General features: G+C 48.2%; 1 protein-coding gene across 6 annotated transcripts in view; it reads left to right on the forward strand.

Moving 5' to 3' along the window:
• COBL (cordon-bleu WH2 repeat protein) overlaps positions 1 to 19,543 on the forward strand; it is a 300,338-nt gene extending 280,795 nt beyond the window's left edge. For 2 of the 6 annotated variants that reach the window (XM_025380655.1, XM_025380658.1), the window contains 5 exons: positions 4,207 to 4,304; positions 5,560 to 7,439; positions 8,543 to 8,662; positions 9,964 to 10,086; positions 18,161 to 19,543. In XM_025380655.1, the coding sequence (XP_025236440.1) occupies positions 4,207 to 4,304; positions 5,560 to 7,439; positions 8,543 to 8,662; positions 9,964 to 10,086; positions 18,161 to 18,178 (2,239 nt within the window). In that variant the 3' untranslated portion in view covers positions 18,179 to 19,543. Of the gene's footprint in view, positions 1 to 4,206; positions 4,305 to 5,559; positions 7,440 to 8,542; positions 8,663 to 9,822; positions 10,087 to 18,160 lie in introns of all 6 variants that reach the window. The other 4 variants (XM_025380656.1, XM_025380654.1, XM_025380657.1 and 1 more) reach the window with 2 other exon arrangements.
• Positions 19,544 to 20,290: the final 747 nt, after the last annotated feature.

The following is a 20,290-nucleotide window of genomic DNA, read 5'->3' on the forward strand; positions in this document are numbered from 1 at the left end:
GTCAGCCTGCCACCCTCCGACCACCCCAAGAGGCTGGGCCCAAGGACGCAGGTCCACTTCTTGGGCAGACTCGGGTTTGAAACTTGCCGGTGCTGAGCCGTATTCCCCATATCACATGCCGTAATAGTCTAAACACTCATGTTCCCTGCAGAGTCCCCAACTCTGTGTAAGAAAATAACTCTGCAATACTTAGTCAACACATGCAGCCTGGTATCAAAATGTCTGCCCTGTGTTTGTTTGCATTTTATTTTCTTGGTCTTAAGCCAGAACAAACTGTCAATAAGGAACGTGTCTAAAGATTGGGGTATGTGTTGTGGGGAAAGGAAGCCCGGGAAGAAAGCATCTGGGCAGGTTTACTTTAAGCTAACAGAGGCTGATGTTTCTTGCTGACTGCTAACTCTTCAGGGCCACATACCTAGGGCTCCCCTGCTAAGCCCACACAGAGCTGGCCTCCAAGCCCAGTGACTAAGGGCATAAATCTGGTGATTTTGCAAAGAGAGAGGAATGTTTATAATCCATTAGTAACCCTTTGGAGAGAAGTAGATGGGAGCTAGTAAGGAAGGAAAATACTGCTGTCTCTCCCTCCTGCTTTTTTACACTGGAAAATAAAATCACTACATTGCCATTGGCTCTGGCTTTTGCTAGATAATCCATTCATACATGCTCAGAACACAGCCGCCCTGTATTGCATCAAGAGAAGAGCAGGCTGCTCCTCTTTCTTCTCTCAGAGATGCCAAGAGCTTGGCAGCCTCAGGAGAAACACCAAACAAGGTCCTTGGCTGCCTGGTGGCCAGACCTTCCCTCACTCCACAGTGCACACAGGCTGAAAGCTCCTAGCTCATGTCCACTCTTTCTTTTCAGGGCAAGCAGGGCCCCAAGGAGCCAGCCCCACACTGAAGTGTCGGGGAGCAAAGCTGGAGCAGAGGTGGGATGCAAGGTACCAGCAGAGCCTGGAACCAAGCAGCAGCATCCAGGGCAACCCCTAGAGTGTCAAGTGAGGCCGATGGCGGGAGGGAGCTGGACAGGAAAGAACACAGGGATGAAGGACTAGGGCTTAGCACAGGGTCCCCAGACTCCAGAAAGGCAGCTGTAACTGGTGGATAGGGGAGAAACCAGCTGAGAAGCAGCTCCAAGCGCCTGGAACTGGGATCCTGCTGTTTCTAAAGGGCAGGGAGCCCAGAGCCTGGGAGGAGGAAGGTGTTGAAGGGCTGAGACTGTTCAGACCTTGTGCATCCTCTCTGTTACAGTTTCAGGCTGACAGCCACACACTAGGATTGCTAGGCACTCAGTAATAAAATAAAGTACTTAACTGTGTGCAGTGTAAGGAGAATGCAAACTCTTTTGCAGGAAAGAATTCTTGTTCACTAAAGGACAAAATTATCCTTTTAAATTTTGCTGGCTAAAAATTTGCTCTATCACTCAAGCTGCTTTGAACTCAACCAAGCACAGTTCTAAAGAAAAAAGGCAAAATATTCATCCTAATTCAACCTTTTCCTTAAGTCACGCTGGTTGGTTTCTTGTCTAGATTTCTGTCTCCCCCTTGTCCAAAGGTATTTGCTATTTTTATATTATCACAATGTTTCTATATATGTGTGTGCTGATTTCTTCACATAACATGCTAACATAAGCATGGATCTGTGTTTCTACATAGACTTGATGATCATCATATTTACTGATTTTAATGCCCTTTGAAATGTATATGTAATAATTTAGGTAACTGCCTACGGCTGGACATTCTAGAATTCTAACATGAACATTGTTGTATTTGTATTTTTCCTTCTATTGGGTTTCCTTAAGGTATATTATTAAAAGAGAGATTAATGGGCCAAAGTTCTTACAAAGATAAAGTGATTTTTGTTTGTGTGTTTTTTGATATATATTTCCACATTGCTTTCCAGTTAAAACCTGTAGCAACAAGTGTGGGTCTCTCAGATTTCATCACATCTTCAACAGCTTGGGGTGGGTTTTGTTTTGTTTTGTTTTGCTATTTTGCAAAATGGTAGAATCAGTGGAGTTTTTATCTTACATTTTTTTAAAATTCTTATTGATAGCATTATGTGATATCATTATGTTCCATTCTCATAGTGAGTGACGTGGTCAAGCATACTTTAAAATAAAGGCAAATACTTTGAAGTAAAAGTATGTCTGTAATTTTGTTTGGCTGCGCTTTAAGCATCCTAAACTAAGAGCAAGCATTTAAAAAGTTTTCCATCTTTCCAAGCATTTAAATCTATTTTCCATTTCAGATTGCTCTTTTATATAGCAATTTCCATTTTTCTCTGCCATATATTTTATTAAAAATTTAAATATATTTAAACCATCACATTTCATGAAAGAGAAAAGCACAACTTTAGTAAAGTGCATTCAAATAATTAAAGTCCGTGGCAAAAGTAATAGGGAAGACAGTCATGCACCTCTTGTGGTCCTTATTAATGGGTCCACATGCACACACATCTCCAACCAGCCCCCTTTGTGTAGCTTGTCAGAGGACATTAGCTGAGTCTAATCTGGAAGCCACTTCCTGGCTCCCAAATGGACATAGTCACCAAATAAGAAAGACTCATTTATCAGAATAAAAACTTTGCTACGTGAGGGTTGTGCAAAGCTTATTTCATGCATCATTATCTGGGCCTGATTAGCAATGATGGAAATTGGTCCTCAATTTTTAACAATCAGCGGAAAACAAACCTTCAGCTTTCACTGAAGATAGACAATTGCCATAGACATGTCTCTGTATTTTCTGCACAATAGGAAAATAGAGGCAAGAGCCCTTGCAAAGACAGTTTTTAAATTGTTTTGGCAGCAGTTGTCTCACAGATGCCATTGTCCCTGTGACGCAAATAAAGCCAGATCCGGCTCTCTGAGCAGACGGGTTGACATCTTCCTGGCTGCCCCGTGCCACAGGGGCCACATTATTATGTGTTGTGGCCCCAGATGCAGCTGGTCGTTCCTGGGCTTTGGGGCAGGAGGCCTGGTTCTGGATGCCCGTGTGACCTGGGCAGCTCTGTAGTCTCTCTGTACATAGTTTCATCTCTGTACAACAGTGACAGCAACACTACCTACCTGAAAAACTGTCTGTGAGGGTTCTAATAAGATAATTGGTGCAAAAGAGCTGTGTTCAGGGGCTGGCACAAAGGCATGCAGGCAGGCCTCACGCTGCTAGGAGCTTTCTCCTGTTGAGTCTGAGAGGGGACCTTGGGAAGGAGCTTGCAGGGTCAAGGGTGGAGCGGTTATTCCTGTTACTGTTGCTGTGAGGTTTTTTGGCCATCCTCATTGTCTTTATGTCCCAGTTCAAGATCCCAGGGAGTACAGCTCTTCAATGGGCATTATCAAGCCCCCAAGCCCTGCCCCTGCAAGTGGCATTATCAGGCTCCCTGTCACCCACCCAGGGTAGAAATTAAGCCAAAGTAAACATAGAGTCTGTAAAAGTCATTTATAGTTGGGGAGTGAAATTTCTCGTTTTCTGAGTATGGCAGGTTGGGCCACTGCTAGGGTGGACACAAATGGAGGCTGAGCTTATGAAGTTGGTGGGACTTCTGGGAACCCTCCTCCATGCAGCCCTGCACAACCCTCCCCACGGGCCTCCTAACAGCAGGCAGATCCTGCGCCAGAGGTATGTAACCTTTATCACTGGGACCTCGAACAATGCTGCACTCAAATCCCCAAGTGCCGAGGAACAGCCAGGCTGTGCAGTGTCGAGGTGAGGTGGACCAGCCCCCAGCCACGTGCACATACTTGGCTTCCAGATGGCTTCACTCCTTCTTGCCAGGTGCCAGGTGCAGGGAACTTGCTGTAGTGCAAGGCAGAGATGCAGGCAAATCCTGGATCACATGAACCCGTCTTTTGTGCAGTGGAATTAAAACTTTGACTTCAGTCTGCAGAGTGAATGAAAGCTGTGTGTGGTTTGGTTACTTTTAACACTTTGGGGCCACACACACACCATATATCACATGCATACCACATGCAAGACATATACTCCACACGTGCACACATGGCACCTGCATCCCACACACACCTGTGCACGGGGGACACACACACCCATGAACAATCTGCGTCTCCGTAGTTCTGAGGACAGCAGCAGTACAGTGAGTATGTGACTGTTTGAATTTGAGTATGAGCTGTTCTATCCTCAGATATTCCTGGAAAGGAGTACATAAAATCAACAGTAAGAGAAATGAGTGCTTCTTTCTCTTTGGTCTTCCCCAGAACTGAAAAAGCTGCCACAGCCTCAAATGATGAAGAAGACCTATTAATTACTGGACAGTTCCATAAAACCCTTGCAGAACTTGATGAAGACCTGGAAGGTAAGAACCACCTGATCTACTACTTTGATATTATGCTGCCTGAAAATAGGTGCCAACAGTAACTTCCTCTGAGCATACTTTGATGTATCTGTGTGAGGAAACGGCCTTCAAAAGGAATTCCAGGCCAGTTTGGTGAAAGCCTGGATGTGAGGCACACACAGTTTTCCAGTAGACTGCTTTTTATCTGGGCCGCCAAGCAGTACCTGGAAACATCCAGACAGCTGCTTACAGTGTGCTCTGAATAATACTAATTCTGCGCATTAAAAAGTATGCTGCACATGCTAAAGAATAAAAAGGGTGATGCAAAAGATAAACAGATTTCCTCATTAAGACTTCTCTTGATTTGCTAATATATGGCATCTCAATGAGAAATAGCCTTTTGACCACAATGAAGCCATTTATAATGGAGCATCTCATGGCACTGCTATTATATTGATATATTTTGGGGAAATAATACTGGAAGGCCAAAGCAGATGGCAAATAATTGCAGTAAACAGCTAGGGAATCTTTCAAACAAAGCAGCTATGTTATTTTCTCCAAGGCATATGTTGAAAATAAACTAAAAATTAGATATTTATCATGCCTTAAAAAGAGAGAGAAGATAACAGACTGCAAAACTGACGAGTTGTTTTTGTCTGACTCACTTTTCAGTTTCCTGTCCTGAGAATGTATAGCTGACAGAGCTAAAAATCTGAATCAGCCATAGTGTGTCCCGCAGGTTCTGACCCCATGACCGTTGCATCGTTTGGTGCTTGGAAGAGCAATGGTAATTCTGAGATACTCAAGACTTAGTCATCTGCTTCCTTAAGAAGTTAAAGCTAGAACCCGTGGTCCTCTGGATTCTGTTGTGCTTCTAGTGGCCATGAGAAACATGGAGGTCAAAACCCAAAACTCACTTTCATGTTTCTATGTTGAGATAGTTTTTCCAAAGGCTTGGATCTAGAAATCAATTTTTTTTTTTTTTTTGAGACGGAGTCTCGCTCTGTTGCCCAGGAGTGAAGGATGTTGGCAGCACGTTGTAACTGAATACCTTGCCTTGAAACATCATGGATGTGCAAACAGCTGTGTTGAGTAATGAAAGTTGAGATTCTGGCCCCAGGCATATTATGTAGATTACAAACCCAAATAACATTTTAAAAACGTATGTAAATAATGTATTCAAAAGTAACCTCAGGGAAATCAAAGTCATGGCTGCAATTACACTAAGTAATTGGCGTGGGAAACATCTGTGATTTGTGTTTGTCCCTCTTTGCAGAAATGGAAGACAGCTATGAAACCGACACCAGCTCCCTTACCAGCTCCATCCATGGTACATCCAACCACTGCCCACAGGATGCCATGGTCCCTCATGGCGACACAGATGCAATCCCAGTAACATTCATAGGGGAAGTTTCAGATGATCCTGTGGATTCGGGGTTGTTTTCCAATAGAAACAACAATGCTGGGTCTTTCGACTCGGAGGGTGTTACCAGCAGGAGAGCCTCCCTGGCACCACTTCAGGCTGAGCACAGCCAGCCCCCTGGAAAGGCAAGGGAGGAAGTACCTGCCCTGCACCCCGCTTCCCATGACATGGGAAAAGGAATCCGTGTGGCCTTATCCAACATCTGTAAAGATGGAAATCTAATGGAAACAGCGCCCAGGGTGACTTCTTGTGCTTCGAATCTTCACACAGACAACCTAAATGCAAAAGCGAAAGACAAAGTGCCTGGCTGTGCTGATGGGGAGAGGACTCAGGCCACAGAGAGAGTGAATTCCCAACCAGTGAATGAAAAGGAGGGCAATGATAAAAACGCTGCCCTGGCACCAGCGTCATGGCACCAACGAGGCCAAAACCCAGGGAGAAGCTACAGACTGAAGCACGGCCTCACAACATATAAAATCATTCCTCCAAAGTCAGAGATGCGATGTTACGACAGAGACGTGTCCCTCTCCACCGGCGCCATTAAGATTGACGAGCTGGGGAACTTGGTGAATCCCCACACCACCGGCATCAGGATCATTTCCCTGTCTTCGTCTGTGCCTGAAGCAGAATCTCAGCCCATTGGCAAAGTGAAAGAGTTCTGGAGGTGCAACTCTGTGGAAAAGCACCTGGGTCGGCCCTCGGAGAACTCTGCCAGGGGACCCTCCTCCCCGCCTGTGCGCACCCAGACGCAGCATCCAGAGAGCAGACACCAAGCAGACCCCAAGCCAATATTGCCCCAGCAGCAGTCTGCCCACCATGAGGGCCGGGACCCCCTCGAGGAGGGGAGAAGCCAGCCCCCCACCATGGGCATGCGTCACGTGAAGGTGCCAGCAGCTCACAACACAGAAGTCACATTTCTCAAGCCTCAGAGAAGAACATCCAGCCAGTATGTGGCCTCTGCCATTGCCAAGCGCATAGGACCCCCGAAAGTCCATGCTGACGTGGTAAGGCCGCACGGCCATGCCGAGAAGGGTTATGCAGGCAGGGTGCCAGTGCTGGCTGCACCACCTGTAACTGTGAAAGATGACAGGACCTCCAGCCCACACTCAGAGACACAAGGTTGGAAGGACGGTGCCCAGCGGCCCTGTGTCACTCCTCCTGACAACCATGGGGAAGACTCAGCAGTGGGAGCCCCTCCTAGCAGGGAGGTCAGCAGCCCACACAGGAAGTTGTATACTCAGGATGGACCTACTGCTATCCACAGAAGCTCCTGTTTTTCACTGGTTCAGTCTTCCCAGAGGGATGGTGTTTCTGTGGGACAGAGCTGTGGTTTCAGTGGAAAGCAAAGCACAAGTAACCAGGAGGCCAACTCAGCATCTGAACCCAGACACGCACCTGATGGTACAGACCCACCCCCTCCACCCATGTCCAGTGCCCAGGCCTGCAGCAGGGAGCTGGCCAATGGCTCTGTGCATGCCCCAGGCCGCAGTGAGCCTTCCCATCCTCCAGAAGGGTCTGGCACAGAAAGCCACATTCTCCTAGAAAGAGAGGAAAAGCCTAATATGTTCTCTACAGATGGAAATGAAACAGAGAGTATTTGGCCACCTAGTATTTTTGGACCGAAGAAAAAATTCAAGCCTGTTGTCCAGAGACCAGTCCCAAAAGACACATCCCTGCACTCTGCCCTGATGGAAGCCATCCACTCTGCAGGAGGGAAGGACAGGCTACGCAAGGTGAGGATGGCAGCCTCCAGGGCAGGCTGCGGAGAGGTCTTGGGCAGGCCTTCCACACCTGCCCACTTCAGTGCACGGGTCTCAGTCTCAGAATAAAGCGGAGGAGAGAGAGAGACGGGATGAGGATAACACTGAGGCTTACCACACAGGTTTCATTTTAACTAGAATTCCCTGCCTCCAGATATTTGTACTGAACTACTAAAGGGACAAAATGGATGGGTGTGAGACTAGTCCACACTGACTTCAGGCCCCTGGCTGCCCCGTGGGAAAGGTAACAGCCGGTGATGTCCATCTACAGGGCCAGAGGAGTGGAGAGGGCGGGGGGCAGGACCATCTGTATGCTCATCCTTGAACAATGAAACGGGGGAGAAAGTTCAGGCAGGGCCGCTTCTTTCCCATATGCATTTGTAGCAGCGGCAAACTGTCATTCTTCAGTAACACAGGAGTAATTTTAGGACACGACTTGCCCACTGTCTAGGCATTTAATATACCACAAGTATTATCTCATTTGCATGCTACACCAATGCTGATAATAAGGAGATAGTTCTTCCATTTTGCAGATGAGGAAACTGAGGCACAGTGAGGCCAAGGGGCCTAGTCCAAAGTCAGGCACTAGCTAGTGGGGGCCATGGATTCTCTTCTGGGTCTGCAAGATGTAAACACACACATCAGCTCTGGAACGCTAGGATGAATAACAGGAATGATCTGCCATTCAGAGGCAGTTTGAAACTACCCCAGATGCGCTGAAACTACCCCAGATACGCAGCCTTTGATTCTTATGTGTGCCTTCTCATAGACAGGGGTATAAAACTGACCCTATAGGTCTTAGCTGACGTAAGTGGATTTTCCTTTTTTTTTTTTTTTTTTTCTTAAGACAGAGTCTCACTCTGTGGCCCAGGCTGGAGTGCAGTGGCACGATCGTGGCTCACTGCAACCTCCACCTCCTGGGTTCAAACAATTCTCCTGCCTCAGCCTCCCAAGTAGATGGGATTACAGGCATGAGCCACCGTGCCTGTCCCATGAGTGGGTTTTCTCATGAGCTGCCTTACAGTTCGCATTTCTCCATGTTCTCAGTGAAATATGTGACACTGTTAATATTCTAGACAGCAGAACACACCGGGGAGGGCAGGCCAGTGAAACTGTCCTACACGGAGGCAGAGGGCGAGCGATCTGCACTGCTGGCAGCTATCCGCGGGCACAGCGGCACCTGCAGCCTGAGGAAGGTAAGAGGTGAAGGGCCTTCCATGGTGCCAGGAGGTCAAACCCACTCATCCCTTCTCCCCAGGCACCTGGGTGGTGGCTCCAGAAGCTTCTGTTCCTCTGAGTGGATAGTGAACCATCCATCTTTAGAGTGGCCAACCCAGCCTGCCTGAGACACTGGAGTGGAAACCCTGCTCCAGGAGCCTGGGGCAGCCATGGCAAGGAGCAGTGAGAGCTTCCAGACACTCTCTCAGCCTGTGCTGAAGCACAATTCCTTCCTGTGCCTAGAACTGAGTCACTTGGACACCTGGCATGGCTTCCAGGCTTCACTAACTGGACAAACAGAACTGAAGCCACTGCACACCCTGAAAAAAGTTGTTGCATGAATATAGCGCTGGTTTTTGCACAACCTTGGGAGCCAATATGGACTTGAGTTTAGGGCAGAATGGTCTCGTCTTAGTTTCCAGGCACAGAAATTGAGGGAAAATGCTACTTGTACATCACTCATTAGGTTCTGAGTGCGTATCTTGCCCCCATTAATGGGTTGGATATATGTGTCCAGCCTCTATGTCTATTCTTATATGCCAAGAAAAGTCATGAGGTCAGAGAGTTCTCAGTAAGGCAGGACTGCCAACTTCTAGTCTCTGGGATCAGTTGCTTGGCTGCCGACAGAGCATGGGGGCAGATGTGTCAGCCATGAAGTGGACAAACTTCCTGGGATTATTGCAAAAGAACTGTCTCAGGTACAAGGGTAAGATAATCAGCCGTGTGCTGCTCTCTCAGAACCTTTGGGGACGGTGTCACTGCCTTAGTCTGTTTGGGCTGCTATACCAGAATCCGACAGACTGGGTGGCTTATAAATGACAGAATTTTATTGCTCACAGTTCTGGAGGCTCAAAGTCTAAGATCAAGGCAGCAGCAGATTCAGTATCTTGTGAGGGCCCACGTTCTGGTTCATAGACAGTGCCTTCTTTCTGCGTCCTCATGTAGTAGCAGGGCTGAGAGATCTCCCTGGAGCCTTTTTTGTGTAAGAGCGCTAATCCTATTCATGAGGGCTCCACCTCATGACCTAGCCACCCCCAGTCCTCCTCTCCTCATGCCACTACCTTGGGCGTTGGGATTTCACACCTGAATTTTGGGAGACATTCAGTCTATAGTAGTCATTTAATCATCTCATTGCCAGGTGGCATCCTCTGCCTCTGAGGAGCTCCGGAGCTTCCGAGATGCTGCGCGCTCTGCACAGGGCTCGGAAAGTCCTCTGCTAGAAGATCTTGGCCTTCCGCCCCCTCCAGCCATGCCCCCACCACCTCCTCCACCCTCCCAGGCTCTCTCTGCACCAAGGATGGCCTCCAGGTCCAGCACAGACACCCCCAGCAACACCATGGACGCAAGGCAAGCCTTGATGGACGCCATCCGCTCCGGCACAGGGGCTGCGAGACTGAGAAAGGTGACGGCAACTGTGCGTGTGCATTTCTGTGGGGCCAGAGGGATGGAGGTGTGGCTCAGATCCAGGGACACACTTGCCTGTGGGCAGGAGCCGTGGGGCGGTCACATGGGAGTGGGGTGGGAGAGAGCCGGCGTTGCTGTGTCGCTCACATGTACTGACCAGAGTGGCAGATGAAGGCTCCCGTCCGCGGGTGAGGAAGTCGGCCTCCTGCATGGTAGGTGCCGGCTCCAGTCCTCAGTTCCTTGGTGATGGTGACAAGTGGAATCTAAACCCCACTGTAACCCCAGCGCAGTCCCACCCTAACCCACAGTTTCTACTGGTCCATAGAGAGGATGGAATGTCATCCATTTGGGGCCCCACAGAGCACACATCACAAATTCATGGCCCTCAGCCTGCGTGGAAGCCTCCAGCCTTATTCATTCATTGATTCATTCATTCACTCACTCACTCACTCACTCACTCGTACATGCTTGCATTCCAGCCTAATGTTGGACAGTTATGGAATCTGAAGTCCCTTGGGCAGAGCATGCACTTTCTGGATCTCCCCGGCTTTCTCCCCAGCTTCTCACAGTTTGGTCTTGTGCTGGTCTGCACATTACTGCCCACCTGGCCCCTGCAATAGAATTCCCAGATTAAAGGGCTGCTTGGGCCAGATGGCTTCTGAGACCTGTTTCAATTCTGATGTGATTCAGTAGATGGACTGACCCTCCGTCCCTGCCCATTCCTAGTGAGTGTGGGGAGTTACGCCAATCATTGGGAGGCTGGAAAAAGATTTTACTTTCTGAGTGATTATTTCCAGATCCTAAGCTTATGTTTTCACTTGTATCCAAGGGGTTAGTGCTAAAGATTATCCTCACTTTCTATATAAAGTAGGCCAGGCTCAGAGGAGTGAGTCGCTTGGCTTGGTCACACAGGGCCTGGACTTAGATGTGGATCAGTTTGGGCACAAGAAGTGCTCATCTCCAGGTCACAAGCTATGTGCTCTGTAGAGAGCAGGTAACCCCGGAGACTCTGGGTAAGCCACTCTCACATAGGACTGCTGGCACCATGGAGAAGAGAGACAGCTGTCCAGATCTCCCACTCAGAAGCCTCGGGGCACTGAGAACAGAGGAGGCCCCACACCCCGCCGCAGGCAGCCCTACTGTGAAAGGTACTGCCTCGAGGGATGGGTCTCCGTGGACACCCAGAGGTCACAACTTTGTTTCCCTGTGCAAGAACAGCCTGAGCACCCACTGATTCAGCGGCTCTGTGCGCTCCCCAGGCGCTATTTGTGATGGCTCTTGGGTCAGCTCCCCAGAGCTTGTCCCGGTGTGAGGATGAGGCATTCATAACTGTGTGATGTGGCCCTGAGACTTCAGCCAGCAAAGATGCTAGCCACTCGTCACTGAATGCACAGCCCACCCACAGATACTGGGGAGAAAAATCTCCTTACCCAGATGGCAAGGGATGTGGCAAGTTTTATGCCATCTCCTCAGGATGGGGGGCAATTAAAAATTACTTAAGGCTCTTTGGTTTTCTTTATGCTTTTTTATTCCTATGGAATTTATGTGTTGATGAATGTAAGTACTTATGTAAAATGAGGGAAAAGTGAAGAAATCGGGGTGAATGGCTAAATAGGGGTCATAAAAATGAGCACAAATTCTGTTGAAGATGGCTCTTGAGGTACAGCTCCGAGGCATCCTCTCTGCCCCACACACATGACAGCCACCGATTTCAAGGGCTGGTCATTGGAAGGCTCTCTGGAGGAGGCTGAAGCCGTGCGGCTAGGATCAGCTCTGCCACTCTACTGATCCCAGGGTACGTTTCTGAGCTTCTAAAACTGTTTCTCAATGTAAGTCCACAGGACATCTGCATCTTGAATCATATTTTTCAGCCTACAAATCTGCAATTTTCCAATGCTTTCCAAGTGACTGTACATTGAGGTTGGAGACAATTGTCTATCTCATTTGAGCCTTTCATGCGTTTTGAATTGCACTGACTAGGATCCCGTGAAGGCCATGACCGCACACTGTACTCACTGCTTTATAAAACTCATCTCAGTGACTGGTTTCTGCATCTTTCTCTTTTACCCTATCCATCTTGTGCAGAGTCATGAAGGGCCTGAGGCCCTGAGAAGCTGAAAGCTGGCCCAGGGTCCACAGCCAGCAAGCGGAGGAGATAAATTTAACACTAGGACTTTTGGCTTCTGAGAATGCGTTCTTCTGCCTTACAGAAAGGAAAAAAAAAATAAGTTTGGGACTAGCCCGAAAGAACAGAGGAAGCTGTGCTGTGAGACAGAAAACGAGGAGAAATGCACAGCCACGGAGAGAGAGAGGCCAGGCCTGGACGAGGCCGTGGGCGTTGGTGCTGCGCGAGGCCCAGGCATGCTCGGAGGGAAAGGTCACCGCAGCTATAAAGTGCTGGCCAGGGCGGGAGCCGGGCTTGTGTTTCTCGCACAGTCTCAGCCATCTGTCAGCTGCTTCAAAGGGCATTCAAAAGTCCAGGTTTTGATTGTTTCTTGGATTAGTCCGAGTCGTGTGGTCTGCCTTATCCACCCTGGAAAGTTCTAGGCAATTAATATTTATGTGGCATTTCTGAGGTTTTGATGCCCTGCGCCATTTACAAGATGCTCCCGGGCTGAAAGCTGGGCCCTGAGTTCCTCGGCTGAGTCCTGCGCTGGAAACCACGTTCCCCTCAGTCTCATTATTACTACCGTGCCCGGTGATCCCAGAGCCTTCCTGCAATTGACTCTTTATCACAGAACCACAAAAAAATCCGCTGAAGAAAGCCTGCCCTAGGAGGACAGGAATTGGGTGATGGACCTGCCCTCCTGGCCTCTGTTCAGCATTCATCAGGGAGACTCAGGTGCAGGGGGCCAAGGTGGCCTCACCTGGACCAATGATTCATTCTCTTGAAGGCATTAACCAACTGCATTTCCTAGCAGTTTGCCCTGTCTGCTCATTTGTGTTGAGAGTAGATCTGTGGTCACAGGAAACTTTGCGATTCGGGAAATGAATTACAATTTTTTTAACAAGCCTGGTTAGATGACACTTTTCTGCTATGCATGGATCCTGGAGGTTATATTGTCTTTGTAGTAAATACACTTTGGTGTATGGTATGGCATGTGAACATCAAATTATATGGACTTTGCCTCTTATGATTTAGTTTTATTTCACTTTTTGGACTTTTAAAGCTATGCTAGTTGGGCATAGTGGCTCACACCTGTAATCCCAGCACTTTGGGAGGCTGAGGCGAGAGAATTGCTTAAAGCTAGGAGTTTGATACCAGTCTGGGCAACATAACAAGACCCCCATCTCTACAAAATATAGAAATGAGCCAGGTGTGGTGGCACGGGCCTGTCGTTCCAGCTCCTTGGGAGGTGAAGGTATGAGGATTTCTGAGCCCAGGAGTTCAAGGCTATAGTGAGCTATGATCATACCACTGAACTTGCATCAGCCTGGGTGACAGAGCAAGATCCTTTCTCTTTAAAAAATAATAAATGAAATTTTTTTAAAAAAGAAAAATGTTAAAAGCTATGCTAACCTTGAGGAAAATACACTAAATTTAGGGGCTCCCGCTGTGTGCAGTGTTCATCGGTTCTCCATAGGTTCTCAGTAGATGTAGAGTTTCCTGGGTCTTCTTTTGGGTGTTCAGCGAGGGCTCCAGAATAGCATTGCTGGGAGCACATCCTGGAATGGAGGGGTGTCCCTGGCTTTCCCAGCGCTGCAGTGCGTGAATCTGCAGGCTCTCCTCCTCCCCATAGCAGTGCAGCCTCCTCCTTTTAATGAGGGTGCCCAGCTATGCTGGGAAGGTATTCTGGGACAGTCGCAGGCAAACTGGGTGATTGGTCACCCAACCTGTAATACACAAGTTTCACATTGGCAGTAATGCTGCCCATGATCAAATACAAAAGGGTAAATTTGATGTAGGAGGAATAATTACCTTAAGAGTGACTTTGCCATTTTTCAAGGCAATTGAAATTACGTTTGTCTTCATGGTGTGAATCCAATAATGTCTCTGCCTCTGTATTTGTGGCTGCCAGAGAAACTTCCAGCTGTGTTTCTCCTCCAGCTCCAAATAAGAGCATTTGCAGCTCGGCTGCATGTGTACCCACTTTCTCAGTGGAACACCCACTCCTCCTGAAGGCAGTGTTCAGATCTGCCCCTACCCCACCCCACACTCAGTACTTGCTTCCACTCAGCCCTGCGTTCATATTAAAGGCAAAGCTGTATGCGTCTGACTGTCTTTGTCGATCTGTTTTAAATGCATTATTTCAGAAGGCCTGGAATGTACAACAAGCACCCTCCTAATCCATGTGTATATTTAAAACATTCATGTCTAGTGCTTCATTCCACAAGCATTTCCGGAGAACCTACCAGGGTCCAGGCACTGTCGGAGCTGCTTGTGATAGACGAAAGAAGCATCATCTGTGCCCTCAGGAGCTCTCAGCCAGAGGAAGGGGGCGGGGACGCGGAGTCTTTTCTTGACCTTAGAAACTTTTCAAAAGAAGCTGGGACAGGCTAATCCCGATGACTTGTGGATCTTTCCTCCCAGGAGGGCAGCAGGGCAAGCATCTACCCCAACACCTTCCTGGAAGTCAAGGTCGGGTAACTCCCCTTTGACAGGTGCAAAAATGGGGCACAGATGTCATAAGTGACTTCTCCCAGCCCTTCCGTAGGTCCTGCTGCTGCTGGGCCCAGACATCTTATCAGCTCCTGGCTGCTTTGGGAAACGTCCCACTGAACTGAGTTCCAGTCTCTTGTCTGGGCCCTCAGGTGCCTGTTTTCCCATGGCAGGATTAATTGATGCGGGCCACACACGTCATGACACTTGGCCTTGACCACAGACCTTGTGAGAAATGATTAGACATGTAACAGTAACAGGAGGCCCCAAACCAGGAAAGAGAAAAAACACAGCAACTCTCCTTTCGTCTAAGCCCCAGGTCCTCACATGTGCATTGGAGAACTCCAACTTGCTGTGACTAGGGAATAGCAGTTTCTATCAGTAGGTGAATGCGACCCAAAGTACAGTTGCATCACCCCTGGGTTTGGTTGCTCCTAATGTAAACCTGTGGTATGCTTTGGTTAATGTGAAATTGTCCTGAGACCCAGGGGTCAGTTCTGTCTTTGCAGACTCTTTGTGTGTGACTGTTCTGCTTGTTGCAGCTCTACTGAGTCAGCTGCCTCTTCTGCAAGTAGAATGGGGAGGAACTTGTTGGGAGAAGCACACCTACCGCAGTGACCACCCTCAGGGCCAGCAAATGCTGTTCTCCACTCCTCCAGAGCTGTTCCCCACATTTGACCAGCTCATTCCTGACTTATCCCTTTGTTGCTTGATTAATCTCACATCTTCAGAAAGAAAGCCTCCCTCAGTCTAGATTAGGTTCCCCATACAGCATCCCATAATTTTTCCTTCATAATGCAAACCACAGCTCTAATTTCTCTAGCAATTGGTGTGGCTTTTGTTGCATGCTTGCCTCTCCTTCCACATCATGAGTCCCATGAGTCTTGCCCGTCATATCACGTGATGGAAGGGCAGACACGCTCCCTGGTGCCTCCTTGATAAGGACACCAATCCCTTCATGAGGTTCAACCCCCATGACCTCATCAAATTCCAGAGTCCCACCTCCTAATACCACTATCTTGGAGGTTAGGATTTCAGCACGGGAATTTGGGAGCACACAAGCATTCAGACTGTAACACTCCCCCTATTAATAAGTGGGGCCCTCACGAAGCATCTGGCTAAGTGGAACACTGTGTTTGTACAAGTAGATCAGAGGTGTCTAATCTTTTGGCTTCTCTAGGCCACACTGGAAGACAAATTGTGTTGTACAACATATAAAATACAGTAACGATAGCTGATGACCTTTAAAAAAATTGCAAAACAAATCATATATATATATGTATATGTATATATATATGTATATATATACACACAAATCATATATATATATATATATATGTATATATATATAGTTTTTGAGATGGAGTTTATCTCTTGTTTTCCAGGCTGGAGTGCAGTGGCACAATCTCAGCTCGCCGCAACCTCCACCTCCCGGGTTCAAGCTATTCTCCTGCCTCAGCCTTCTGAGTAGCTGGGATCACAGGCATGCGCCACCACGCCCAGCTAATTTTTTATTTTTAGTAGGGATGGGGTTTCTCCATGTTGGTCAGGCTGGTTTTGAACTCCCAACCTCAGGTGATCCGCCCGCCTCAGCCTCCCAAAGTGCTAGGATTTCGGGTGTGAGCCACCGCGCCCGCCCTCATAATGTTTTAAGAAAGTTGATGAATTTGTGTTGGGATACATTTAAAGTGGTCCCAGGCCATCGGTTGGACAGGCTTGAAATAGATGTTAAATCTCTGCCATGGGAGTTCAGGAAGAGGGCCCGAGGGAACCTAGAGAAGAGAGGGATATGGAGGAGCATCGGGAAAAGGGCAAGTGCGCCCAGTGTCAGACAGACCCGAGTTGTGTCGACTCTCCCAGTTCTTCTGGGCCTTGGGGCTTCACTTCCTCATCTGTAAGATTGATGCAAGGGAGGCGTGAGAGAACATGCACAGGGCAAGGTCTGCATCACCCCACTATCACTAGCACCACCACCACCACCACTACCATCATCACTACCATCACTGCCATCACCACCACGATTACCACCACCATCACCACCACCATGATTACCATCACCATCACCACCACAATTACCACCATCATCACTGCCACCACCACGATTACCATCACCATGATTACCACCATCACCACTGCCACCACGATTACCATCACCACCATTACCACCATTACCAGCACAATTACCACCATCACCACTGCCACCACCACCACAATTACCATCACCACCATCATCACCACCATCACCAGCACAATTACCACCATCACCACTGCCACCACCACTACCACCACCACGATTACCATCACCACCATCATCACCAACATCACCAGCACAATTACCACCATCACCACCACCACCACGATTACCACCATCACCACTGCCACCACCATCACCACCACGATTATCATCACCACCACCACCACCACCANTAATCACTGCCACCACCACCACCACCACAATTACCACCATCATCACCACCACCACGATTACCATCACCACCATGATTACCACCACCATCACCACTGCCACCACCATCACCACCACCAAGATTACCATCACCACCACGATAACCACCACCATCACCACTGCCACCACCATCACCACCACGATTGCCATCATCACCACGATTACTACCACCATCACCACTGCCACCACCACGATTACCATCACCATCACCACTGCCACCACCACCACCATCACCACCACGATTACCATCACCACCACGATTACTACCACCATCACCACTGCCACCACCACCACGATTACCATCACCACCATGATTACCACCACCATCACCACTGCCACCACCACCACCACCACGATTACCATCACCACCATCATCACCACCATCGCCACCACAATTACCATCATCATTGCCACCACCACCACCACAATTACCATCATCACCACATGGAAACTACCTAGAATACTTCCTGTGTGCTTACCATGTGCCAGACGCCATTTCAAGCGTGACACAAGTCCACTGATTAAAACATCAGCTTAACCAAACAAGCAATTTATTATTGTCATTATTATGGGTATGTCTCCAATATAAAGATGAAGAAACTGAAGTTATAGAGGGTAACTCGCCCCACATCAAATGTTAGTCACGATCCTCTCAGGCCCACCTGAGCAGAGGGCAAGTCTTCAGACGCACACCCACACAGCCCAAGAGGCAGTGTCTTCTGTCTGGACCAGAACCCCAGGGCCCACCTCCCAGTTCCCTTGACCTTGGGCCTCTGCATCCTGCTAGTCGTCCTTCCCTGGCAACCTTTACGAGGAAGCTGGAGCATGGAAGGTCTATGAGGACAGCCCTGATCACAGCCTCCTTTCTGCAGGTCAAAGGAACTGGGAGGGGGGTTCCAGGGGTACTGTTGCAAGAGTGGCTGTGCCCAGAGCTCTCTAGCACTGGAAGATCTGCATCCTGGGCTTATTGACAGATACCAAATAACTGTGAATCTCTCTTCCCTGCAGGTGCCCTTGCTCGTGTGAATGAACAGAGGCCAGAGAATTGCAGAAACCCACCTGTAAGATGCCCACAGGCATCACTCAAGGAGTCTGCATAGCCAGGAACATCAAGTTTTGGTGTTACTTTCTTGTCTACAGGCCAAAATGTGCGCAGTTGATTTTCGGTGTGTTCCTGTATAAACAGCTCGAAAGGAAAGGAGAAGATGCTGCGTTGCTGCGCAGCTCATGTGCCAAGGAAATGTGTTTTGCCTCTGAATATCTTAAGTTGCTAATAAATGATTCTTGTTGGCAGGTTAATGGGACTATAAATGCTGGAGCCCAACACTCACACTTAATTATATTTATGGGCAAAGTGAAAAGAATCATGCCTTAGACTGATTTTGGACCTTTGAGACTTTTACCACATGCAGATGGAGGAAACCACTTACTGATTTAAGATCTTTTGAATTTTAGAAAAAAATATATGAATCAGTTGGAACAATGTGAATGTGATATGCTCCATGATGCTGTGTGTTTTGGTAGTAAGGAAAAAAAAAAAAACATTGGGAAGCTTTTCAAAGGTAGCTTTGATAGGTAGTAAAACTACTGGATTCTTCTTCCTCAAATATTTGGGGCTAACACTTCACAGAGGGTCATAGTCCATGATCTGACCAATTGAGTTTTTTAAAATCAACTATTACCACTCAGAAAACAATCCTACGTGATCATGTGGCCAGGGCATGCCTGAGTCCTCCAAGGGTGGCGGGTGGCTGAGGTCACAACACCACTGGAGTGGATGGGAAGTGCCCCACATGGACATCTGTTCCCCAGGCTATGAAGTGACATAGGCCTCCTCCATGGTGTCTGTGTACAGAGCCTGGTAACTTCTCTAGGAGCCTTCTGGAATCCTGCAGAGGGTCAAGGAGCAGGGATGTTGGATGCCCGCCTATCACAGAGTTCAGATCAAAGTTGCACTGAGAGCATCACAGTTTTGGTTCAGACTTGACACGTTTGCCAACAGCTTGTTGGCTCCCTTTGTATGATATCGTGGTCTTCTCCTAGCACATGGTGCCCAGTCACCAATATTTGTAATGAGGTTTAACTACAGCAGTAGTTTTTCATATCTATATCTCTAAAACATTTTGTTATATTGAAAAAAAACAGTAATAGAAATCAAGATGTGTTGATGAAATAAAATCTGTATCTGAGTGAGAAAACAAGTATGGTGAGGTCACTTGAATGTTTCACAGTGATCTCAGATCTGGGCCTCAGGTAGAATGGAAGCTGTTTTGCATTCACTGATGAACGTTGCTAAACTCTTGGTGAGGCATGAGCTGCCAGCCAATTGCTCTTCATCACAGCTGTCTACTACTTGTCTTTTAGTGCCACAAATAAAAGGAAAGCAAATCTCAGCTGTTGTGTGAATTTCATACTACAGTCGGTTTGGATACCCCTTTTCCAGAATGGGAAGGACGGATTCATTTATTCAACCAACAATGTTTCCGGCTCCCTCCTGCACTCCTCCATTCCCTGGGTTACATGCAGCTGACAAACAGGCAGAAATCCCCACACTTGTGAAATTCGTGTTATGTTACTATGGAGGAGACAGATCATAGATGTGATATAAGTAAGCAAAATGTTGAGTATATTTAGATGCTGATAAGTATAAAGAAGAAAAACCATCAGGAAAGGGGGATGAAGGAGACAGGGTGATGAAGAAAGGCCCAGTGAGAAAGTAACCATTGAGTAAAAACCTGAAGGAAGTGAGGGAGCAAACTCCAGATGGACACATGACTGGCAGCGAGAAGAGTGAGTGCAAAGGCCCGGGGCAGGACACTGCCTGGGTGTTAGGGGCACAAGGAGGCCACTGTCAGGAATGGGAGGTCAAGCAGAAACAGTGTTGCTGGCCTCTGCCCCGGTCTTCACATATTGCACGGTGTCCCCCTTCTCAGAGCAGCCCTGCTCCCCGGCCAGACCAAGGGGGTGGCAGACAGAAGGGGCCCAGAGGTGGGCCTCGGAAGGGACGAGAGGGCACCGACCTCCCTAGTTCATTTTCCTTGGGAGGGAAGGGGGACCCACTTTAGGCTAAATCTACTTTTGAAATTGTGTTGCCTTCTGCATCTCAAGTGGCGCAGAAGCCTGGGTTTTGAAGTGTGG

Source organism: Theropithecus gelada, chromosome 3 (genome assembly GCF_003255815.1).
Source record: "Theropithecus gelada isolate Dixy chromosome 3, Tgel_1.0, whole genome shotgun sequence".
NCBI classification, from domain to species: Eukaryota; Metazoa; Chordata; class Mammalia; order Primates; family Cercopithecidae; genus Theropithecus; species Theropithecus gelada.